The sequence below is a fragment of the Hemitrygon akajei genome, chromosome 8, assembly GCF_048418815.1.
Source record: "Hemitrygon akajei chromosome 8, sHemAka1.3, whole genome shotgun sequence".
Classification (NCBI taxonomy): domain Eukaryota; kingdom Metazoa; phylum Chordata; class Chondrichthyes; order Myliobatiformes; family Dasyatidae; genus Hemitrygon; species Hemitrygon akajei.
Window position 1 is genome coordinate 127,000,323 of NC_133131.1, and position 23,454 is coordinate 127,023,776.

At 40.2% G+C, this 23,454-nt stretch overlaps 1 protein-coding gene across 1 annotated transcript in view; it reads right to left on the bottom strand.

Moving 5' to 3' along the window:
- Positions 1–23,454, bottom strand: part of cubn (cubilin (intrinsic factor-cobalamin receptor)) — a 355,208-nt gene that overhangs the window by 269,469 nt on the left and 62,285 nt on the right. The window contains exons 21-23 of the mRNA XM_073055305.1: positions 19,428–19,596; positions 15,905–16,127; positions 12,299–12,429 (exon numbers count right to left, since the gene is read on the bottom strand). Of these exons, the coding sequence (XP_072911406.1) occupies positions 12,299–12,429; positions 15,905–16,127; positions 19,428–19,596 (523 nt within the window). The remainder of the gene's footprint in view (positions 1–12,298; positions 12,430–15,904; positions 16,128–19,427; positions 19,597–23,454) is intronic.

Below are 23,454 nucleotides of genomic sequence, written 5' to 3' on the forward strand. Positions count from 1 at the left end.
GGTTCACAAGGTTAATTCCCGGAATGGCGGGACTGTCATATGTTGAAAGATTGGAGTGACTGGGCTTGTATACACTGGAATTTAGAAGGATGAGAGGGGATCTGATTGAAACATATAAGATTATTAAGGGATTGCTCACACTGGAGGCAGGAAGCATGTTCCCACTGATGGGTGAGTCCAGAACTAGAGGCCACGGTTTAAGAATAAGGGGTAGGCCATTTAGAACAGATGCGGAAGAACTTTTTCACCCAGAGAGTGGTGGATATGTGGAATGCTCTGCCCCAGAAGGCAGTGGAGGCCAAGTCTCTGGATGCATTCAAGAGAGAGTTAGATAGAGCTCTTGTAGGAGCAGGGTCAAGGGATATGGGGAGAGGGCAGGAACGGGGTACTGATTGTGTATGATCAGCCATGATCACAGTGAATGGCAGTGCTGGCTAGAAGGGCTGAATGGCCTACTCCTGCACCTATTGTCTATTGATATTACTTGGCTGTGAGTCAGATGAATGTGACAGCCATCCTACAGACTTTCAGTGTCTCTTAATCTTTCTGACTGAGGACAATGATGAGCTGGCACTGAATTCCCTGGCATGATGTATTTTAGTGTCATGTAGAGGGAGAAGTGGGGTAGGTTCAAGAGGGAATTGAGTTTAATATAGTTTCTGCAATTGATAGTAGTTAGAAGACAGTGGATTAATGGAGGAAGTCAGTGTGCTGAGAGAGAATAGGAGATGGCATTGTGGGTTTATAATAATAATTAATTGGAATGTTGGAAAACTGGAAAAATGACCTTAATGAAGGTCAAGATCAGAGCCTAGAGAAGGAGGAATTATGCTTACCACTAGTGATTTTTTTGTGCTTATTAAACTAGTTTTTGCAGTGGGGTGATGCTCCTACTTCACATTTTAACTAACTAGCTGGCACAGCATCATTTTCTCATTTGGTGGGGAAAACATTTCCCACAAAGATCACTGTTAACTAAACCTGAAGGACAGTGCCAAAAAAATTATGTTTACAGAGATCTATAATGAGCAGAATAGGATCCATAATGAAAGCAGTGTTTGATTTCAGTAAATAAAATCTTCATGTAAGAAGTGTTTTCACCCTTTAACACACTACTTCAGGACTGCAGCCAGAACGAGAGCAAAGCTTCAGCTGATGCAACTTTTCAACCCTGTACTAAAGGACTCTCAGTCCTAGAGTGGTTAATCTTAAACAGCTCAAATTCCATGCCTAGCTTTTCTGCTATAGTTACAAAATTTGGAGTACATACAAGGTGAAAGATCGTCTACATAGCCTTATTAATGCAACTGCGTCAATGTGAACTAATGAGATACTGTATTCATGTTTCTTTTTAATCAACAATAGTGATTATTATCAATAGTGATTAGGTCTGTAGTTAAATTTGGCCAGGTCTTTCTTCACCATCTCCCCCACCACTTCACAAAAGTTTATTCCAATCTACATTAAAATTATTCTCATTAGTTCACGTCATTAAGGGAAGATTTAAATAATTGGAGGTGGTTCAGAGAAGCATTATTAGAGTGGTAGCTAGAATGGGTGGGTTATCTTATGAGGTATAGTGAGGCAACCTTGGCTTGAACTTGCTGATGTTTAGAAGAGTGAGTTGAGTCATGACAACACCATACAAGATGTATTGTCCATTTAAGAAAAAAACAGGGAGCTTTGCTCGGAAGGTTGTGAACCTTTTATTATTTTTAAGGCAGAGTTAGCTCTGTTTTTGAAAAGCACCTCAAGCAGATGGGTATGTAAAACTAAGGCTACAATCAGCCATAATCATATTAAATGGTGAAGAAGACTTGAGGAGATGAGTAGTTAATTCATTTGTTTGAGAAAATCCATCACCCCTTGACATTATCATTACTGAATCCCCAACTATCAATATTTTTTAGGTTACATTGACTAGAAGCTGAACTGAAATAACTATATACAAAGTGTGGCAGAAAGAGTAGGCCAGTGGCAATGACTCCTATGGCAAGTATCTCATCTCCCAACTCCCCAGAGCCTGTACACACAATTCAAATTGGAAGTGTGATTGAATATATTCCACTTATCTGGATGAGTGCTGTTTCAACAACCCAAAGAACCTTGACAACATACAGTACATAGCAGCCCACTTGGTAGATACTCCATCCACAACCATTCACTCACTCCACCACCAATACACAGCAGCAGCAGTTAGTGTCATCTACACGTTGTACTGCAGCATTTCACCAAGACTCCTTAGACAGCACTTTCCAAACCCATGACTTTTACCAGTAACAGTAGCATAAGCATGCGAAGACCACCACCTGGAATTTGCACTCCAAGCCACACAGCATACTGAGTTTGAAAATACATCACCATTCCCTCACTGTCACTGATTCAAGATCCTGGAGTCCCTCCCTAGCAGCATTGTAGGTATAACCACAAATTCCTATGTATATTGGATGCAATATACATTGTTGTTAATCCAACCCTAACTTTGGATTTACTGCAGACTCACTGAGAAGTTAATGGAAACACTATTAGAAGGACAATGATTTTCAAGGTCGTTCGGTATGGATCTTTTTGTTCAGTATTTTTCTTCAGCTTATACTTGACTTCAAATGCCTTATTATTTTTTTGCAATATGCTTTCTAAAACTCCTTGTAAGCCATTCAGATTTCTTTAACTGATTTTATTAAAGTAACAACTTCTCTGATGGACCATCTTTAATTTGGGTCATTTGTTATATATTTTTCATTGGGAACATATTACGTGTACAGTAAAATGAGTTTTTATGTTTCTGTCAAAATGAAAGGTAACTTTTTATGCACTTGACAGAATAAAAGGCAAGGATAACAGGTTTATGGAACCTTGGTTTTCGACAAAGTAAGAAAAGTAGGTGCAAAGCAGGTATAGGCAGGAAGAGGAGTATAAGAGGAGCAAGGGAACACTTAAGGTGATCAGGAACGCTAAAAGAAGGCATGAAATTTCCCTAGCAGACAAGGTGAAGGAGAATTCCAGGGGCTTTTACAGATATATTAAGAGCAAAAGAATAGCAAAGGACAAAATTGGTCCTTTGGATGATCAGTGGTTATCTATACATGGAGATGAGAGAGATGGGGAGATCTTAAATGGATTTGTTTGCAACTGTATTTACTCGAGAGACAGACACAGAGGCTACAAGAGTGTAGCAAAGCAGCAGTGATGTCATGGACCTTATACGAATTACAGAGGAGGAGGTGTTTTCTGTTGTGAGCCAAATTAGGGTGGATAAAACCCCAAGGCCTGACAATGTGTTCTCGCAGACCCTGTGGGAGGCTAGTGCAGAAATTGCAGAGAAATTTGAAACATCTTTAGATATGAGTGAGGTGCCAGAGGACTGTATTCTCCTTAATGTTCTGTTGTTTAAGAGAAGCTCGAAGAATAAGCCAGGAAATTACAGGCTGGTAAGCCTGACATGAGTAGTGTGCAAGTTATTGGAAAGTATTCTAAGAGACAGGATATATTAGTATTTGAAAATGACAAGGGATAGTCATCATGGCTTTGTACACAGTAGGTAATGCCTATCCAATCTGAACGAGTTTTTCAAAGAAGTCAGCAGGAAAGTTAATGAAGGAAAAGCATGGACTATAGCAAACTCTTTGACAAGGTCCCGGATAGGAGGCTGGTCAAGAAGGTTCAGTACTTGGCATTCAAAAATTTGATTAGACATTGGTTTTGTGCAAGAAGCCAAACAGTAGTAGCAGATGGTTGTCTCTTTGGCAAGAGGCCTGTTACTAGCAGTTTTCACAGGGATTATTTCTGGGTCCATTGTTTGTCATCTATAATCAGCAATCCGGATAATAATGTGGTGAACTGGATTAGCGAAATTGTAGATGACACCAAGATTGATGACGTAGTGGACAGTGAGGAAGGCAGTCAAAGCTTACAGCAGGATCTGGACCAGCTCGAAAAATGGGCTGAAAATTGGCAGATGGAATTTTCAGCAGGGAAATGTGAGGTGTTTCACTTTGGGAGGACAAATTTACATAGTGAATGGTATGGCACTGAGGAGTGCAGTAGATCAAAGAGATAAATAGGGTCTTTATAAATCAAAGCCTTGTGTATAGGGGTTGGGATGTTATGTTGAAGTTGTATAAGACCTAACTTGGAGTGCTGTGTACAGTTCTGGACATCCACCTCTAGGAAAGACATTAATAAGATTGAAAGTGCAGAATAAATGTACAAGGATGTTGCTAGGACTTGAGCACCTGAGTGATAGGGAACAGATGAATAGGTTAGGACTTCATTCCCTAGAGCATAGGAGAATGGGGGAAGGTTTGATAGAGGTGTACTACACAAAATTATGAGGGATATAGATAATGTAAATGCAAGCAGCTTTTTATCACTGAGGTTGGCTGAGACTAGAACTAGAGATCATATGTTAAGAGTGAAAAGTGAAATGCCTAAGGGGAGCATGGGGGAGATCTTCACCCAGAGGGCAGTGTGTGAAATGAGCTGTCAGTTGTGGCGGAGGATGAGGGATTAATGTAGATGGGATGAGGCAGATTAATAGTTTGACACAGACTAGATGGGCCAAAGGGCCATTTTCTGTGTTGTAGCATTCTATGACATGAAAGTGAATGTGTCTGTGTGTATGTGAGTGTGAGAGAGAGAGTGTGTGTGTGTGTGTGTGTGTGTGTGTGTGAGAGAGAGAGAGAAAGAGAGAGAGAGAGAGAGACAGCCAGACACAAAATACTGGAGGAATTCAGCAGGTCTGGCAGCATCTGTGGAAAAGAGTAAACAATCTCTTCTTCAAGACAGAGAGGGAAGGGGTGAGAAGCCAGAATTAAAAGGTTGGGGGAGGAGAAAGAGGCTAGCTGGAAGGTAATAGGTGAAGCCAGGTTGGGTAAGGTTAAAGACTGGAGAATAAAGAATCTGATAGGAGAGGACAGTGGACAATAGGAGAAAGGGTAGGAGGAGGGGAACTAGCGGGAAGTAATTGGCAAGGAAGAAGTAAATGGTCAGAGTGGGGAATGTGGGTGGGGAATTTTTGTTCACTGGAAGGAGAAAACGACGTTCATACCATCAGGTTGGAAGGTAGCCAAACTTGTATATATTAGTTGCTTTATTGGAAATAATTTAGAAGATGTGTAGTTCGAGTGATTGGGTTGAATTGTTCCCTGATCTTGGCAGTTTTCTTGCCATATGCTTCATCACCATGTGAGCAGACACCATCAGTGTGCTGATGATTCTGGTGTGTTCTCTGAATGCTTGACTTTTATATAGTTTTCAATCAGCTGATTGGGCATCATTTCGAAAACTCAATTGTGATGTAAAGAGGAAATCTCATCCCTGATTGGCTGTGTAGTGAACTTCATGCATGGTGGTCAGGAATTTTGCCCACAGTGGATCATTAATAGGATCGAGATCTACATTCTTATTTACAGAATTGTTTGTGGAAAACCACATTTCTAGGAATTCTCTTGCATGCTGTGTGTTCGCTTGTGCCATGGCTTTCACTGATGCCCAGTCAAATTTGTGCCCTTCTCGATCTTCAGGGTACAGAGTAGGGAGAGCTGGTCATGTCGTATAACAACCAAGTTGATGTTCATGGATCCTTGCGGATAGTTTTCACCCAGTTTGGCCGATGTAATATTTGCTGCAGTCCCCACATTGGATTTTGTAGACCACATTGATCTTGTCTAATAGCCTGATTCGTTCTTTTGGTCTGCAAAGTACTCTCCTCAACATTATTGTTGGCTGGTGCATGACTGAAATTCTAGGTTCTTAGAGCAGTCAGGCCGACATTTCCAAAATATTTTGTATGGAAGGTCAACCTGTTTTGTCTCTTCTTGGTTCGTGCACTGTCAACCTCGTTGTCATCTTCGTATGAAGTTCCATGGGTATCTGTTTCATGCAAATACTTCAAAGAGATGTTGCTCCTCTTTATCCATAAGTTCTACCATGCTGCAGTGTGTCTCTGCTTTATATCATGTAATTATGCACTTATTTAGTAGTAATAAAAAAAACTTACTTCATGCATTTATTTCTACAGGCAATGGAAAATCAAATTAATCCAGATGGTAGCCACAAATTATGCAATGTTATTTTCTGGACTTCATTACGCATTGGAACATCAGCCAACAGAGCACAAAGCTTGCTTGTGGAGCTCTGGAACCATAAAATCATAATCTGCGTAGGATGCCAGAACTTTCCCTGTAGTTTACTGTAATACTCAGGAAAAAGCTGCAGTTTTATGAGTCACTGCAAAAGCTTCTAACTTGGAAGTTGTCCATTTAACCCAAAATGTTACAATTTGCACTCAGATTTTAATAGCTCTATTCTAATCTATCATATTAGACCATAAGACTATAAAACTATAAGACATAGGAGCAGAATTAGGCCATTCGGCCCACCAAATTTGCTCCGCCATTCAATCATGGCTGATCCTTTTTTCTTCACCTGAGCCCCAATCCTCACCCTCCTTCCCATAACCTTTGATGCCATGTACAATCAAGAACCTATCAAGCTCTGCCTTAAATACTCCCAACGACCTGGCCTCCTCATCTTCCTGTGATAACAAATTTCACAAATTTGCCAACCTCTGGCTAAAGAAATTTCTACGCATCTCTCATTTAAATGGACACCCTTCTACCCTGAGGCTGTTGTCCCAGACTACCCCACCATGGGAAACATCTTTCTACATCTACTCTGTCTAGGTCTTTCAACATTCAAAAGGTTTCAATAAGATCCCCCTCTCATCCTTCTTAATTTCAGTGAGTACAAACCCAGAGCTATCAAACGTTCCTCAATTCATAACCCTTTCATTCCCAGAATCACCTCTGTGAACCTCCAATGAACCCTCTCCAATGCCAGCACATCTATCCTTAGGTGGGAGCCCAAAACTGTTCACATTACACAAGGTGAGGCCTCACCAGGCCTTATAAAACCTCAGCAATACATTCCTGCTCTTGTATTCTGGATCTCTTGAAATAAATGCAAACATTAGAACATAGAAAACCTAAAGCACAATACAGACTCTTTGGCCCACAAAGCTGTGCTGAACATGTCCTTCCCTGAGAAATTACCTAGTGTTACCCATTGCCCTCTATTTTTCTGAGCTCCATATACCTGTCGAGGAGTCTCTTCAAAGACCCTATTGTATCCACTTCCACCACCGTTGCTGGCAGCCCATTCCATGCACTCACCACTCTGTGTAAAAAAAACTTACCCCTGATCTCTTCTGTACCTATTTCCAAGCACCTTAAAACTATGCCCTCTCATGTTAGCAATTTCCACCCTGGGAAAAAACCTCTGACTATGGACATGATCAATGCCTCTCATCATCTTATACACCTCTACCAGGTCACCTCTCATCCTCTGTCACTTCAAGGAAAAAAGGCCGAGTTCACTCAACCTATTCTCATAAGGCATGCTCCCCAATCCAGGCAACATCCTTGTAGATCTCCTCTGCACCCTTTCTATGGTTTCCAAGTCCTTCCTATAGTGAGGCGACCAAAACTGAGCACAGTACTCCAAGTGGGGTCTGACCACTGTCCGATATAGCTGCAATATTACCTCTCAGCTCCTAAACTCAATCCCACAATTGATGAAAGCCAATGCACCTTTCTTAATCACAGAGTCAACCTGCGCAGCAGCCTTTAGCATCCTATGGACTCGAACCCCAAGATCCTTCTGATCCTCCACATTGCCAAGAGTCTTACAATTAATACTATATTCTGCCATCATATTTGACCTACCAAAATAAACCACCTCACACTTATCTGGGTTGAACTCCATCTGCCACTTCTCAGCCCATTTTTGCATCCTATCAATGTCCCGTTGTAACCTCTGACAGCCCTCCACACTATCCACAACACCCCCAACCTTTGTGTCATCAACAAATTTACTAACCCATTCCTCCACTTGCTCATCCAGATCATTTATAAAAATCTCAAAGAGTAAGGGTCCCAGAACAGATCCCTGAGGCACACCACTGGTGACCGACCTCCATGCAGAATATGACCTATTTACAACCACTCTTTGTCTTCTGCGGGCAAGCCAGTTCTGGATCCACAAAGCAATTTCCTCTTGGATCCCATGCCCCCTTTCTTTCTCAATAAGCCTTACATGGGGTACTTTGTCAAATGCCTTGCTGAAATCCCTATACACTACATCTACTGCTCTACCATCATCAATGTGTTTAGTCACATTGCATTTGCCTTTCATATCACTTTTAGGGTGTTCTGCTGAAGTCTCTTTGCATCTTAGATTTTTGGATTTTCTCCCCATTTAGAAAATATTCCACATATTTATTTCTACTACCAAAATGTATAACTATGCATTTTCCAACATTGTATTTCATTTGCCACTTTTTTGCCCATTTTCCTAATCTGTCTAAGTCCTTCTGCAGCCTACCTGTTTTCTCAACACTACCTACCCCTCCACCAATCTTCATATCATCTACAAACTTGGCAACAAAGCGATCTATTCCATCATCTAAATCAAAATATTAAAAACATGTCCATTAATCCATGCTTTCATTTTTGTCACCCTCAAATAGGATGTTTTCCACATGAATTTGCTTGTATCCATATTATTGCTTTATTTTAGGCAACTAGGACTAATGCTTACTGAAATACAACCTTTTCTTTTAATAGAAAGATAATTTAGTGGTTCTCCTGGAACACTGCCACAAACTTCAGTAAATCTGAGCTGAAGCAAGAGTTTTCCCAGTACCACACTGTTCATACTCTCAACTTCTTTTGTTTATCACATTGCCATTAACTGGTTGGAATAACCCAAAGTAGAATTTCTTTAGCAAACACGAGGAAATCTGCAGATGCTGGAAATTCAAACAACACACACAAAATGCTGGTGGAACACAGCAGGCCAGGCAGCACCTACAAGGAGAAGCACTGTCGACATTTCGGGCCGAGACTCTTCATCAAGACTAACTGAAAGGAAAGATACTAAGAGATTTGAAAGTAGTGGGGGGAGGGGGAAATGCGAAATGATAGGAGAAGACCAGAGGGGGTGGGATGAAGCTGAGAGCTGGAAAGGTGATTGGCGAAAGTGATATAGAGCTGGAGAAGGGAAAGGATCATGGGACAGGAGGTCTCGGGAGAAAGAAAGGGGGAGGGAGAGCACCAGAGGGAGATGGAGAACAGGCAGAGTGATGGGCAGAGAGAGAGAAAAAAAAACAACTAAATATTGACAGGGATGGGGTAAGAAGGGGAGGAGGGGCATTAACGGAAGTTAGAGAAGTCAATGTTCATACCATCAGGTTGGAGGCTACCCAGCCGGTATATAGGGTGTTGTTCCTCCAACCTGAGTGTGGCTTCATCTTGACTGTAGAGGAGGCCATGGATAGACATATCAGAATGGGAATGGGACGTGGAATTAAAATGAGCGGCCACTGGGAGATCCTGCTTTCTCTGGCGGACCGAGCATAGGTGTTCAGCGAAACAGTCTCCCAGTCTGTGTCGGGTCTCACCAATATATAAAAGGCCACACTGGAAGCATCGGACGCAGTATACCACACCAGCCGACTCACAGGTGAAGTGTCGCCTCACCTGGAAGGACTGTCTGGGGTGGAACAAGAGCTACACCGGCCCTTACACTTCCTTCCTCACCACCATTCAGGACCCCAGACAGTCCCGGTGTGGCCTTTTATATATTGGTGAGACCCGACGCAGACTGGGAGACCGTTCCGCTGAACACCTATGCTCGGTCTGCCAGAGAAAGCAGGATCTCCCAGTGGCCACACATTTTAATTCCACGTCCCATTCCCATTCTGCTATGTCTATCCATGGCCTCCTCTACCGTCAAGATGAAGCCACACTCAGGTTGGAGGAACAACATCTTATATACCAGCTGGGTAGCCTCCAACCTGATGGCATGAACATTGACTTCTCTACCTTCTGTTAATGCCCCTCCTCTCCTTCTTAACCCATCCCTGACAATATTTCGCTGTTTGTTTTTTTTCCCTCTCTCTCTGCCCATCACTCTGCCTGTTCTCCATCTCCCTCTGGTGCTTCCCCCCCCACCCCTTTCTTTCTCCCGAGGCCTGCTGTCCCATGATCCTTTCCTTTCTCCAGCTCTGTATCACTTTCGCCAATCACCTTTCCAGCTCTTAGCTTCATCCCACCCCCTCTGGTCTTCTCCTATCATTTTGCATTTCCCCCTCCCCCCACTACCTTCAAATCTCTTAATGTCTTTCCTTTCAGTTAGTCCTGACAAAGGGTCTCGGCCCGAATCGCCGACAGTGCTGCTCCTTATAGATGCTGCCTGGCCTGCTGTGTTCCACCAGCATTTTGTGTGTAGAATTTCTTTGATTTCATGTGTTTGATGTAAAATCTTAAAGGTAGTATGTGAACAATAGTTATACCAACAAAATAGTTGTTTTATTGCAAGAATGAGAAACTACAATCAATGCTTTCTTTGTTACAAAAACACCACAAATTATCAAAAGTCAATCCTCTTATATCGTCCAGTAGATCACAACCATTTTCAGGGAGTTCTCCACTTCAATTGTAAGGGACTAGTGAATAGTTCCAAACATATTTTAATATTTCCTTTGACTCATATCCTCTTGGCCTCTAATTATAACTGAAGCCTTTAAGGATAATAGAGAGACTACTGTGTTTAATAAAAAAAATTGGCCCTATCAGTGATGTTAGCAAATATAAGAAATATAATTATCATCTAAGGTAAATTTACTTTAGTGTTACAGAATATTCAGCTTTGTCTGTATGGATTAATTTATTTATAATGCTCAATGGTTTGTTGGAAACAACTGAAAAGGCTTGGCTACCTCAAAAAAAATCATTTGATTGGCTCCCAAAATATTATACAATTAAGGATAAAGCTAACAAAAGCAAAATCACCCTATCCTGTGCCTCACCATTCCCTTCTAGTTCTAATGAATAATGCAAATCCTAATAATAGCTTGGAAAACATTTTTTTTGTGTTAGTTTCCTCCCAAAGGAATTTATATAAAGTACAATTCTTAGTCCACACCATATATGGTCAAACATTGGTTGAAACAACGGAATGGCAGCCAAATAGCAATTGTATCAAAAATCATGGCTTTTTGGTCCATTGGCCCAAACGGATAACATAACACAAGCAAACGCATTTAATGCTGTATAAAAACTGTTCACTCCATAATGTCTAACGGCTGTTTCTAGCATTTCCAAGTCTGAATGCTTGAAACCACAGTGAGTAAAAGAGTTGCGAATTGTCTTACTGCTTATTTCTCGCCAACTGTCAGTGGCAAAAATCACTGATGCTTAAAAACAAGCACACACAATTGACGTTATTTAAAAACTATCTCCTGTCCTAATTAAGCGACACTATCCCAAATAAATGAAGAAAATCCCTGCTATTTTCTCAATTAGTTTTTGTTCTTTAAGAGTTAAAGATTAAATTTAAGATTAACTAGGCTGTTGTCTGGAATAGAGTATTTCAGTTGTGGAAAGAGACCAGAGAAGATACCGATGTTTCCCTGGAGAGGAGGAGGTTAAGAAGGGACATGATTGTGGTATATAATGTTATGAGTGATGGTGGACTGCTGAAATCTGTTCCCTAATCAGAGATGAACATAACCAGAAGACATTGATTTACTTTAAGAGGTAAGAGATTTAGAATGAATTTGAGAGGAACCTTTCTTACCCATTTCTCAGCCCGAGGAAATAATGGAAGCCATGTCACTAACAGATGGATGTGATAGGCCAAATGATCTTTTTCCATGGTGTACGATTCTACAGGTCTAAATTTCAATTTCTCCATCAGCACGTGCAGTAGTTCTAAGGTTGCTGACAGTTACTGGGTAAATAATACTGAATGCTGATGGTCCAACTTATTCTTAAAGTGTTATTTCCCTTTCAATTCAGACCAATTGTTGCTTCATCTCTACCCTGTTCTGATGATAGGTTACTGAACTAATATTTTATCTCTGTTTCTCTTTTCTTGTATGTTGTCTCTGTCTTCTCAACATTATCTGTTTCACCTTAGATACCTAGCATCCAGTCTATGTTGGTTTTATGTAGTATTGAACAGCAGGCAAATGAGAATGTCATTACCAGCACGTTAGAGATCACTCTGATTTGGAAATTCATTACTCATTCTGCATTGTTGAATTCAAATCTTGGAGTTTTCTACCAGAGTTATGGGAGTACCCTCACTGACTGATGACCATCTTCTCAAGAGAAACTGGCATGGGCATAAGGGCTGGGTTTGAATGTAGATCTTTTATGTTAAAAAGTAAATAGAAAGTTGTCTTCTACATTATACAGTGGAGTATAGCAATGCATTACAAACAACATACCCTTTGATGTGTCAAGGGAGTCATACGTTGCTAGGAATCCCTTACTTGATGTGTTTGAATTAGTCACAAAAAGAAGTCTCATCAAATTGCCACTGCTGGTTATGGAAGGAGGGACAGACGTTCCGCAATACCTGTAATAAGTAAAATAAATGCTTACCATGAAAACTAATACTCATGGACATTCACAGCACAGAGGAGGCTATTCTAAAATTGCACATAGAATACATTAATTTAGCACATAAACAATATAGGGAAGCATATTTCAGCAGAAGTATGTTGTGTTATAAATAGCAGAAAACAAGTTTTAATGTTTGGCAATGCCTCTGTGTGAAATCATTCCAGGCAATTCATGCTGCTTATCAAAAGAAAATAAGTCTAGACTCCAGACTTGGAATCCAGTTATAGGCTCAAATATCTTGTCCAAAGTCAAATTGATAGCAAAGAATTACTGTAAAAGATAACTGTTAGCGTAACTGCCGTACTTTTCCAAAAAGAGTTTTTATTGCTGCCGGTGTACAGTACAATAGAAAGGAAAAAGACAAAGGAAATATCAGTTTAGTTATTACATCATTGGCCAAAGATCCAAGCCCCAACACCCCCCAGCACCATAACATAATTACTGGGTAATTCTGAATGCTGTTTTATGTGTGCATCGGTGTGTAAATGGGGGAGAGGTGAACACAAGGGTTAGGGTGTCATTAGCAAATATAGAATAAAATTCCATTTCATGAATCTAACAAGGCATAATATTTTCTGCCTTTTTCATGTTCTACTTCCATTACTGTAAACTGGAATGTTGATATCTCCTATCTCATGAAAAAGAGCTATGACATTGTTCAAAACTCAAGATCTTGAGAACTCACTATACAATCTGTAGGATTACAGCATGCTGAAACCCTACAGTTCTTCCAAATAAAAATGCTAAATCAATGACTTTAAAACTTCAATGATTCATAAAATTTAACTGATAGTGCAGGGGGGATTCTTTTCCACTTGGAATCGGTCACCTCCCTGACCTTTACCATGCCTTGGAGAGAGATAGGAGCAGTCGTATGGGAAAGTATTTAATTAGGGGAAGGGGAATTATGATACTATTAGGCAGGAATTTAGGAGCGTAAATTGAAACCATTTATGTTCCAATGCACAACAGCAATGTGGAGGTTGTTTAGAAGCACTTCCATGGAGTTCTGGCTAAGTTTGTCCATTGAAGCAGGGAAAGAACCATGGTTGACAAGAAATCTGGAAGATCTAGTCAAGAGGAAGAAAGAAGCTTGCTTAAGGTTTATGAAGCAAGACTCAGGCAAGGCTCTAGATACTTACAAGGTAGCCAAGAAGGAGCTGAAGAATGGACTTAGGAGAGCTAGAAGGGGGCATGAGAAAGTTTTGAAAAATAAGATTAAGGAAAACCCCAAGGTGCTGTACATATATGTGAAGCACAGGAGGATGACTAGAGTGAGGGTTGGAGAGATCAGGGATAGAAAAGAAGACATGTACCTGTAGTCTGTGGAAAAATGGGAGGTTATTAATGAATATTTTGCTTCAGTATTCACCAGTGTGAGGGACCTAAGCATTTGTGAGAACAGCTTAAAACTGGCCTATGTACTAGAACATATCAATCTTAAGAAAGAGGATGTACTGGAACTTTTGAAAAATATAGCTGGATGGGAAGTGGCCAATGGAGTTTGATCTGAAAAAATATGAAGTGATACACTTTGGAACATCAAACTTGAAAGCAGAATACAGGATTAATGGCAGGATTCCTAGCAGTGTGGAGTAACTGAGGAACCTTTGTGTCCATTTCCATGCTCAAAGTTTCTGCGCAAGTTGATAGGGCTGTTAAGAAGGCATATGTTGTGTGGGCCTTCATTAGTCAGGGGATTTACCCAGATGCTGCTTGCATTACAAAAGTACAACATACAAAAGTACAAAGTAAAATTTATTGTCAGAGTACATATACATCACTACATACAATCCTGAGATTTATTTTCCTGTGGGCATAGTCATCAAATCTATAGAATGGTAATTATAACAGGATCAATGACACATCAACAAGAATGCATAAGCCAACAAATTGCATAAATGCAAATATAAATAAATTGCAATAAATAACGAGAACATGAAATAACAAGATAAAGAGTCCTTTAAGTGAAATTAAAGAGCAAACACGAGGAAATCTGCAGATGCTGGAAATTCAAACAACAACACAGACAAAATGCTGGTGGAACACAGCAGGCCAGGCAGCATCTATAGGGAGAAGTGCTGTCGACGTTTCGGGCCGAGACGTCCTGACGAAGGGTCTCGGCCCGAAACGTCGACAGCGCTTCTCCCTATAGATGCTGCCTGGCCTGCTGTGTTCCACCAGCATTTTGTCTGTGTTGTTCTTTAAGTGAAATTATTGGTTGTGGAAATGTTTCAATGGATGGCCAAATGAATGTAGTTATCCCCTTTTGATCAAGAGCCTGATGGTTGTAGGGTATTAACTATACTTGAAGCTGGTGGTGTGAATCCTGAGGCTCATGTGCCTTCTACCTGATGGCAGCAGTAAGAAAACTGCATGGCCTGGGTGATAAGAATCTCTGATGATGGATGTTGTTTTCCTACAACAGCATTTCACATAGATATGTTCAGTGGTTGGAAGGGCTTTACCAGTGATGTACTGGGTCGAATCCACTACCTTTTGTCGGATTTTGTGTTCAAAGACATTGGTGTCTCCATACCAGGCAATGATGCAGCCAGTCAATACACTCCCACTACACACCTATAGAAGTTTGTCAAAGATTTTGATGTCATGCTGAATCTCTGCAGACTCCTAAGGAAGTAGAGGTGCTGCTGTGCTTTCTTTACAATTGCATCTATATGCTGGGTCCTGAACAGGTCTTCTGAAATAGTAACACGCAGGAGTTAAAAGTTAAGTTGCTAACCCTCTCCACCTCTAATCCTCCAATGAGGACTAACTCATGGACCTTTGGTTTCACTCTTCTAGAGTATACAATCAGTTCCTTGGTCTTGCTGACATTGAGTGAGAGGTTATTGTTAGGGATAGGTTGAGTGAGCTAGGGCTTTTTTTCAATGACGTAAGATGAGATCTGAAGGTGTACACGATGATAGGAAGCATCGATTGAATGGATGGCCAGAAAATTTTTCCCAAGGAAGAAATAGCTAATATAAGAGGGCATAATTTTGAGATGATTGGAGGAAAGTATAGGGGGTGATGTTAGAGAGAAATTCTTTACACAGAGAGTGGTGGTTGCATGGAACACCCTGCCAAGGGTAGTTGTAGAGGCAGATACATTAGAGGCATTTATGAAATTCTTAGACTGGCACATGGATGATAGAAAAATGGAGGGCTATGTAGGAGGGGTAAAATGTTGGCAAACATCACGAACAAAAGGGGTTATACTGTGCTGTTAATGTTCTACATTCTATATATTAAAGATAGAATGGCTGTTGTTTCAAGACTTGATAAGGGGTTTCAACTGACTCCTCTGAAATTCATTAAATAAACAGCCTGTATACTTTGAGAAGCCTAGCAATGCTGGCTCCCTTGAGAACCCAGATTATTAAAGTAAATATCAAAAGTAAAATTTAAATGTCATAATTTCTTACCTTCCTATTAGTCTGCTGAAATTAATACTGTTATCGTACACTTCGATGTAATCCTTGCTGCAGTTCATGCTAAATTCAGCATTAAAGGAAATGAATGTCAAGCGGATAACATGTCCAGCCTGAACTGAAATATACCAGGTACATTTGCCACCATGTGGATAACCTGCAGGATATCCAGGACTTGTAATGGTACCTATTGGTTGTGTCAGAACCTCACCACATCCTGCAAAGAAAATCAGTTTTTCATCAACTGTTCAATATAAGGAGAAAGCCTGAACAATAAATCGTGTATACCTTCTTAGTACAGTCAATTTTGATCAATTTGTCAATTTAAAAAATATGCATTTCAACGATGAGCTAATAGGAAAATGCAATTCATCAGACCATTCGATTACAGTAAATTCTTGGCTGGTTTCACACTGCTTGAAGATTTTTTGTTATGAATTGAAATTAATCATATCTATGGTCTTCTTTAATATGTGTATATGAATAGTTTCTGAAGGAATCTTGTGGATTATAAATCCAACAGTACTGTTCCTCTGATCACTCAAGATAAATACAAAGGTGCATTTCCCAGCTCAAGAGTAGTGCAAGAAGCAAAACCTATATGTTAATTTTCTTCTAATGTACTATTTAAAGATCCAACTGTAGTAAGGGTTAAATCCAACAACTGCTATCTACCGTTTCCTAGAGAGTCTAAACTCTGAGGTCAATGATAATTAAAATTAGAGCAAATAAGATTTACAAGAATGTTACCAGGACTTGAGAGCCTGAGTTATAGGGAAACGTAAGGTATGGTAAGTCGTTATCCACTTGAGCTTAGACGATGGAGGGACGACCTTACAGAGATGTGTAAAATCGTGATGGCATAGACAGGGTAAAGGCATAGTCTTTTGATCAGGGAAAGAGAATCAAAAATTGAGGGCATAGGTTTAAGATGATAGGTGAAAGATTTAAAGGACACATGAGGGGTAACTTAAGTAACAAACAAGAGAAAATCTCCAGATGCTGGAAATCCGAGAAACACGCACAAAATGCTGGAGGTACTCAGCAGGCCAGGCAGCATCTATGGCAAAAGTACATCAACCGTAGTTTGACATTTCTACATGGGGAGAAAAGTCCTGACTGTCCATCCTATCTAAGCTTCACATAAGTTAAAAAAAAAACCTCGTTCAGGTCTCCTGGCAGCCTTTGATACTCTAGGGAGAATAACCTAAGTTTGTCCAACCTTTCCTAATAGTTCATACACTCTAATCCAGGCAGCATCCTTGCAAACTGCTTCTTTGCCCTTTTCACAGTTCCCACATCCTTTCTATTGTTACATTCCCCAGTAACCGGGTGACTTATCAGCAAAGATAGATAGGTCCGCTGAAGCCTGATGCTACTATTTTCAAACGTTTTTATTTATAAAGGGGCACAAACGTATGGTTAATACAAAACATTCAGATCATATACGTCGTCACAACTCAATCTAAAGCACAGGTATAGTAACAATCAATCAGAAATAAGCTCTATCGTTGTCTAGGCGTAATGTAGATATATATTGTTTGCTGGATATCTAAAGGTCTTTTGCGGTCACTGCAGTTCCACCAGCTGCCGTCGTTGTGGTGTCGCGTTGGTGCACTTTTGTTAGAAAGAGAGAGAGAGAGAATTTGAATGAAACAGTTACCCGACAGGTTTTCCAACCTGTAGGAGTTCGGTTCTTCGGAAGTCTCGTTGGGAAGTGGACTCTCATCTGTGGCCTCCCCTGTAGCTAAGCTGTTCTTCCGTGGTGAGGTCGCCAATCCCAGGCAAGGAAAAGACGCACACGAACCCCACCACCGGCTGTCACTATCAAAACGCTCTCGCAGGATTTCCAGCGTGCCTTCTGGTGCGTCTGTGGCCCCGCCTCGGCAGCCCACCTTTTATCTTCCTCACGGGATCGCCGGTGTCAATCTCTCGCTCAACCAGCCCACGTTGCCCGAGGGCTTTACACGTGGTCTTCATGAGACAATAGTCAGAGTCACTTTATTCTGCTTCCCGGGGGAACGTGGTCTTCCGCACGTCTCCCTCTCTCTCCCATTTTCCTGTGTCTATTCAGCACGTCTCTCCCCCTCTTGGGTCATTTGACCCCCCCTTGACTAGGGTTCTTGCGATTCTCACAAAGGAGGGGGCTGGGGTCATAACACTATAATGGGGCAGCCAGAGCTCTATGCAAAACTCCAAGTGCAGTCTGACTAAAGTTTTATATAGCTGCAGCATGACTTCATTACTTTTATATTCAACACCCCAATCAGTGAAGATAAGCATATGGCTTCAATACCACTTTAGCTACTTACACAGTCACTTTCAGTGAACTACAGACCTGGACCCCAAGAATTTTCTGTACTTCAGTGCTACTAAGGAGTGTACAACCAACTGCATACTTTCTTCTATTATTTTACCCACCAAAGTGCATCACCTCACACTTGCCCAGATTAAATTCCATCTGCTACTTCTCAGCCCATATCTGTAACTGATCTATATCCTGCTGTATACTTTGATCGTCCTTTACACTGTCCACAACTAGCAAATCGACAAACTCGCTAATCCACATATTCATCCAATTCATTGATAAATATCACAAAACAAAAGTCCTGGCACAAATCTTTGTGGAACACTACTGGTCATGGACCTCCAGCCATCATAGCAGAATTCCACTCTTACTCTTTGTTTTCTATGGCCAAGCCAGTTCTGAAACTAAATTTGTAATTCACAAGGGATCCCATGTATCTTTGAATTCTGAATCAAGTTAGTGTAAGGGACCTTATCAGAGCCTTCTGAATTTCATTTAGATAAGATCCACTGCCTTACCAATTTTGTTCTATTATCCTAGAGTGGATATATCCACTGCTTAGTTATCCTCTTTTTCTTAACAAAAGAATAAAATGCCTTGGTATTCTCCTGGATCCCAGTCAACAAAGACATTTCATGGCCCATTTTTGTCCTCCTAATTGACTGATTGAGTATTTTCCTGCTATCTTTATATTTCACAAGAACCCATTCTGATTTAAGCTTCCTAAAGACTATATATGTTTCCTTTATTTTAAGTCTAAATTTAGGACCTCTCAGGTCATCCTAGGTCCCTTGGCAGCTTTCATTGTCATTTTTCTGTCACCAACTCAGAAAATGCCAGATTTTTTGAATTCTCAAACTGTGATTATGCGATCTGAATGACTTCTGGATTAGTTCTCTATTGACTTAACTGGAAAGATATATTATCAACACGAGAAAATCTGCTGATGCTGGAAATCCAAGCAACACACACAAAATGCTTGAGGAATTCAACAAGCCAGGCAGCATCTATGGAAAAAAGTACAGTCAACGTTTTGGGCCAAAACCCTTCAGTTGGATATATTGTATCTGTGGTTATCAGATGGATTTCTCCATTCAGACTAAGTCTCAACAAGTCCACTGATACCAATCCTGCAATTCTGGTGTTTATGAGGAAAATTAGAAAAAAAAGAAAAAAAAAGAACAAATATGCAAATATATTTAAAAGCACCTTTCTTGGCAGGTTCATACTCAGCTTGAAATCCAGCATTATTAGCCTTTTTAGAATCCATCTTAAACATGACGTACATTGATGTCTGTACTGACTGTATCGGTGGTGGAAGCACACTCCCACAAAATTTTCCAATGAGTGGAGAATCTATAGTAGCACCATCTCTGATCTGAAAGTGAACAGATTCCTTTAACTTGAGATAAAGGCTTGATCAATATGAACAAATTAAACAATTTTCTATGGATTCAGGGAATATTAGAACTTCAGAAAAAGAAGGTATCTTTCGTCCTTGCTTCACTACTTGGTAAGATCATAGCTTATTGTTTACCTCAGCACAACTTTTCTGTCTTTTGGTTTTAGAGTACCAAAGCTTAATAGGCCTATTGATGAAGAAATTTCTTGCTAGCTCTGTCCTGAATGACCAGGCTCTAATATGAAGACTATAATCTTTGGGTCTATATACCACAGCAAAAGAAGAATAAACTCCATATCCAACCTGTCAACCCCTTACAAACTACATATGTTTTAATTAGATCAGCTTTCATGTATTAAATTCAAAAGAATGCAGGTCTAGTCTGTTTTATCTCTCTCTATGTAACAAACTACCATCTTATAACTCAACCTGGTAAACATGTACTGCACTCTCTCTATCTTAAGTGTATTCATAGCAAGGTGGGAAAACCAGATATGTATATAATATTCCAGGTGCAACATCGCTAGGACCCTTAATAACTGAATCAAATTATTTCCACAGTTATACTCAAATCTTGTAATGAAACTAAAAATAATGTTTATCTTCCTAACTGCTTGCTGCACCTGCATTTAAGCTTATAGCAATGTGTTACAAAAATATCTAGGACCCTCTCAACATCAATAGCTTTCAAACTCTCACCCTTTACACAGTACTTGGCATTATCTTTTCTTACCAAAGTGAATGATCTCATATTCTTTCATCTCCCATGTTAGACTTTTCACACAGTCTAATGGGAGGGAAATGCTATAAGAGGATTGAAGACAAGCTACATCTCAGAGTATCTAAGAAAGTGGCCCAATAAATAATATATGTAGTGTTGCTTATCTTCCAACGTTCTACAGTTACTGGAACAATCTAACAGATTGGAGTGCACCTAATGCCATATCACTACTTGAAGTAGGTACAGAAAGAAAACTACTTCTAGAGCAGTTGGTCTGACACTAGAAATGGGGAATAAGCTAGAGTCCATTGAAAAATGTTACTGTAATGGCAGGTTCAGACAAAGTCAACATGATCTTATAAAAGGGATGTCCTGGTTGACCAATCTACTGGAATTTCTTGGGGATGTAACTTGCAGAGGAGGGAGAACTCGAATCTGATGAGGAGGAAATAGCATGGCCTTGTGCATGCAAAGTCATGTTTGATTAATTTTTTGGAGCTTTTAGAAAAGGTAGCCAAAGGAGTTCAAGACACTAAGACAGTGAATGTCACTGCCCTACTTTAGCAAAGCTTTTGCACAGTACTGTATACAGTATAGCAAGCTTGTTTGGAAGGCTAGGTCTCATGAGAAAAAGGAGAGCTACAATAGTTAGGTGGATTCAAAATTGGCTGTGAAGATAGGAAGCAGAGGATGGGGATTTAAAGGTTATTTCTTGAAATGGAGGATGGTAATTAGTGTTGACTGCAGGGATCAGTGTTGGGACCTTTGTATTCGTTATTCATATAAATTATTTGGATGTGTATATACAGGGCATGATCACTAAATGTATGAATGACATGAAATTAAGAGAAACTAGATTACAGGGGAATCTTGATCAATTTTGGGAAATGGCTAAAGAATGACAAACAGTTTTCAAAACAGATACGCATGATGTGATGCATTCTGGTAAGCCAAACCAGCATAGCATTGTACTATGAATTGTAGGAAGTGTAATGAAGCAGAGGGACCTATGTGTTTAAGTGCATTGTTTATTGAAAATAGTTTCACAAGTCAACAGAGTGGTGAAAAGTTGTTTAACATACTGGCTTTCATCAGTCGAGGCATTGAGTATAGGAGTTAGGACTCTATGTTGCAGTAATATGTCATTGGTGAGACAGCATATGAAGTAGTGTCTACAGTTCTGATCACCCTGTTAGAAAAGACATGGCTAAACTGGAAAGACTACAGAAAAGATTGATAAAGATGTGTCTGGACTAGACGTCCTGAGTTTATGGAGAGAGGTTAATTAAGCCATTACTTTATTCCTTGGAATGCAGGAGAATTAGGAAAAATCTTACAGAAGTGTTTAAAAATGTTGTGAGGCATAGATATGAGGGGTGATTGATAAGTTCGTGGCCTAAGGTAGAAGGAGTCAATTTTAGAAAACCTAGCACTTTTCTTTTTCAACATAGTCCCCTCCTACATGTACACACTTAGTCCAGTGGTCATCGAGCATCCCTTCTTTGTAGAAGTGGTCCACAGCAGGGGTGATTGATAAGTTCGTGGCCTGAGGTAGAAGGAGATGAGTTATTAACTTCAAACTTTCTGCATTATCACTCAGAGTTGAAATGTACATGCATGTAACGAGAGCATCTTGGACCTCCAGGTGGTCCACAGCAGGGGTGACTGATAGGTTCGTGGCCTAAGGTAGAAGGAGATGAGTTATAAAGTTCTCCTTACACATATGTGCAGTTCAACTCTTTGAGTGGAAATGCAGAAAATTTGAAGTTAATAACTCATCTCCTTCTACCTTAGGCCACGAACTTATCAATCACCCCATGCTGTGGACCACTTCTGGAGGTCCAAGACGCCGACTTCTACAAAGAAGGGATCGTATGCTCCACGACCGCTGGACTAAGTGTGTAAATGTAGGAAAAATAAATGTGCCTAGGTTTTCTAAAATTGACTCCTTCTACCTTAGGTCACAAACTTATCAATTACCCCTTGTAAGTTGGACTGTAACAGTCCAAGGTAGATGAGTCTAAAATTATGGGGCATAAGTTGATGTTGAGAGGGGAAAGATTTAAAATGTACCTGACGGCAATGTTTTCATGCAGAGGATGGAGAGTATATGAAATGAGCTGGCAGAGGAAGTGCTCAAAGCAGATGTAATAGTATCATTTAAGAAGTACATGGATAGGTTCATGGGCTTGGAGGGATATGGGCCAGATGTAGGAAATAGCTGGGTGAACAAAGTAGCCAGCATGAGCTAGTTGGGTCAAGGGACCTTTTAAAGAATATGAACAATGTTGGATTCCTTGTTTAATAAAAGATACTAATGCATAAAAAGAATATTACTATATGAATTGGGTCAGTTGTCTTATAAAGTTTTGACATACTATGGTCATCTCTACTGGAGCTTATCAGAGTTAGTGGTGACTTTATTAAAACATATAAGATCCTGAGGTTTTTTTACGTGATGATCATGGATTCTCCCTTGTGAGAGAATCTAAAAAGAGAAATCAATGTTTAAAAAGAGTTACCCTTTAAACAGAGATTAAGCTTTTTTTCCCCTCTCAGAGACACGTGTGTAATTGGAATTCATTTTCGCAAAGGGGGGTACAAGTAGGGCTGTAGAGTCATAGGGGACTTTAGAATAGAAATAGGATTTTTGGTCCATTTAGCCCATGCCAAACTATTAATCCTGCCTAGTCCCATTGTCCTGCACCTGGATCATTGCCCTCCATAGCCCTCCCATTCATCTACTCATTCAAGCTTCCCTTAAATGCTGAAATCGAACCCGCATCCACCACTTCTGTTAGCAGCTTGTTCCACACAGTGATTATATATTTTTAGTGCCATGGTAGAAGTACTCAGTAAGCCAGGAGATGAAATGTTATGGACAGACAGGAATGTGTCATTACATTCAAATTACCCTAGATTTCATTAAGTAATGGCACACAGCCTTAAAGGGCTGAATAGTTTAGTTCTGCTCCTGATTTGTATGACCTGCTAAGTACTTCCAGCATCTTCTGTTTTTAATTCATATTTCCGGCAACTACAGATATACAGTTGTTTTTGTGCAAAGAAGGAAGGGGTAAGAAAAACTCACATAAAATCTTATATGAAGAAAT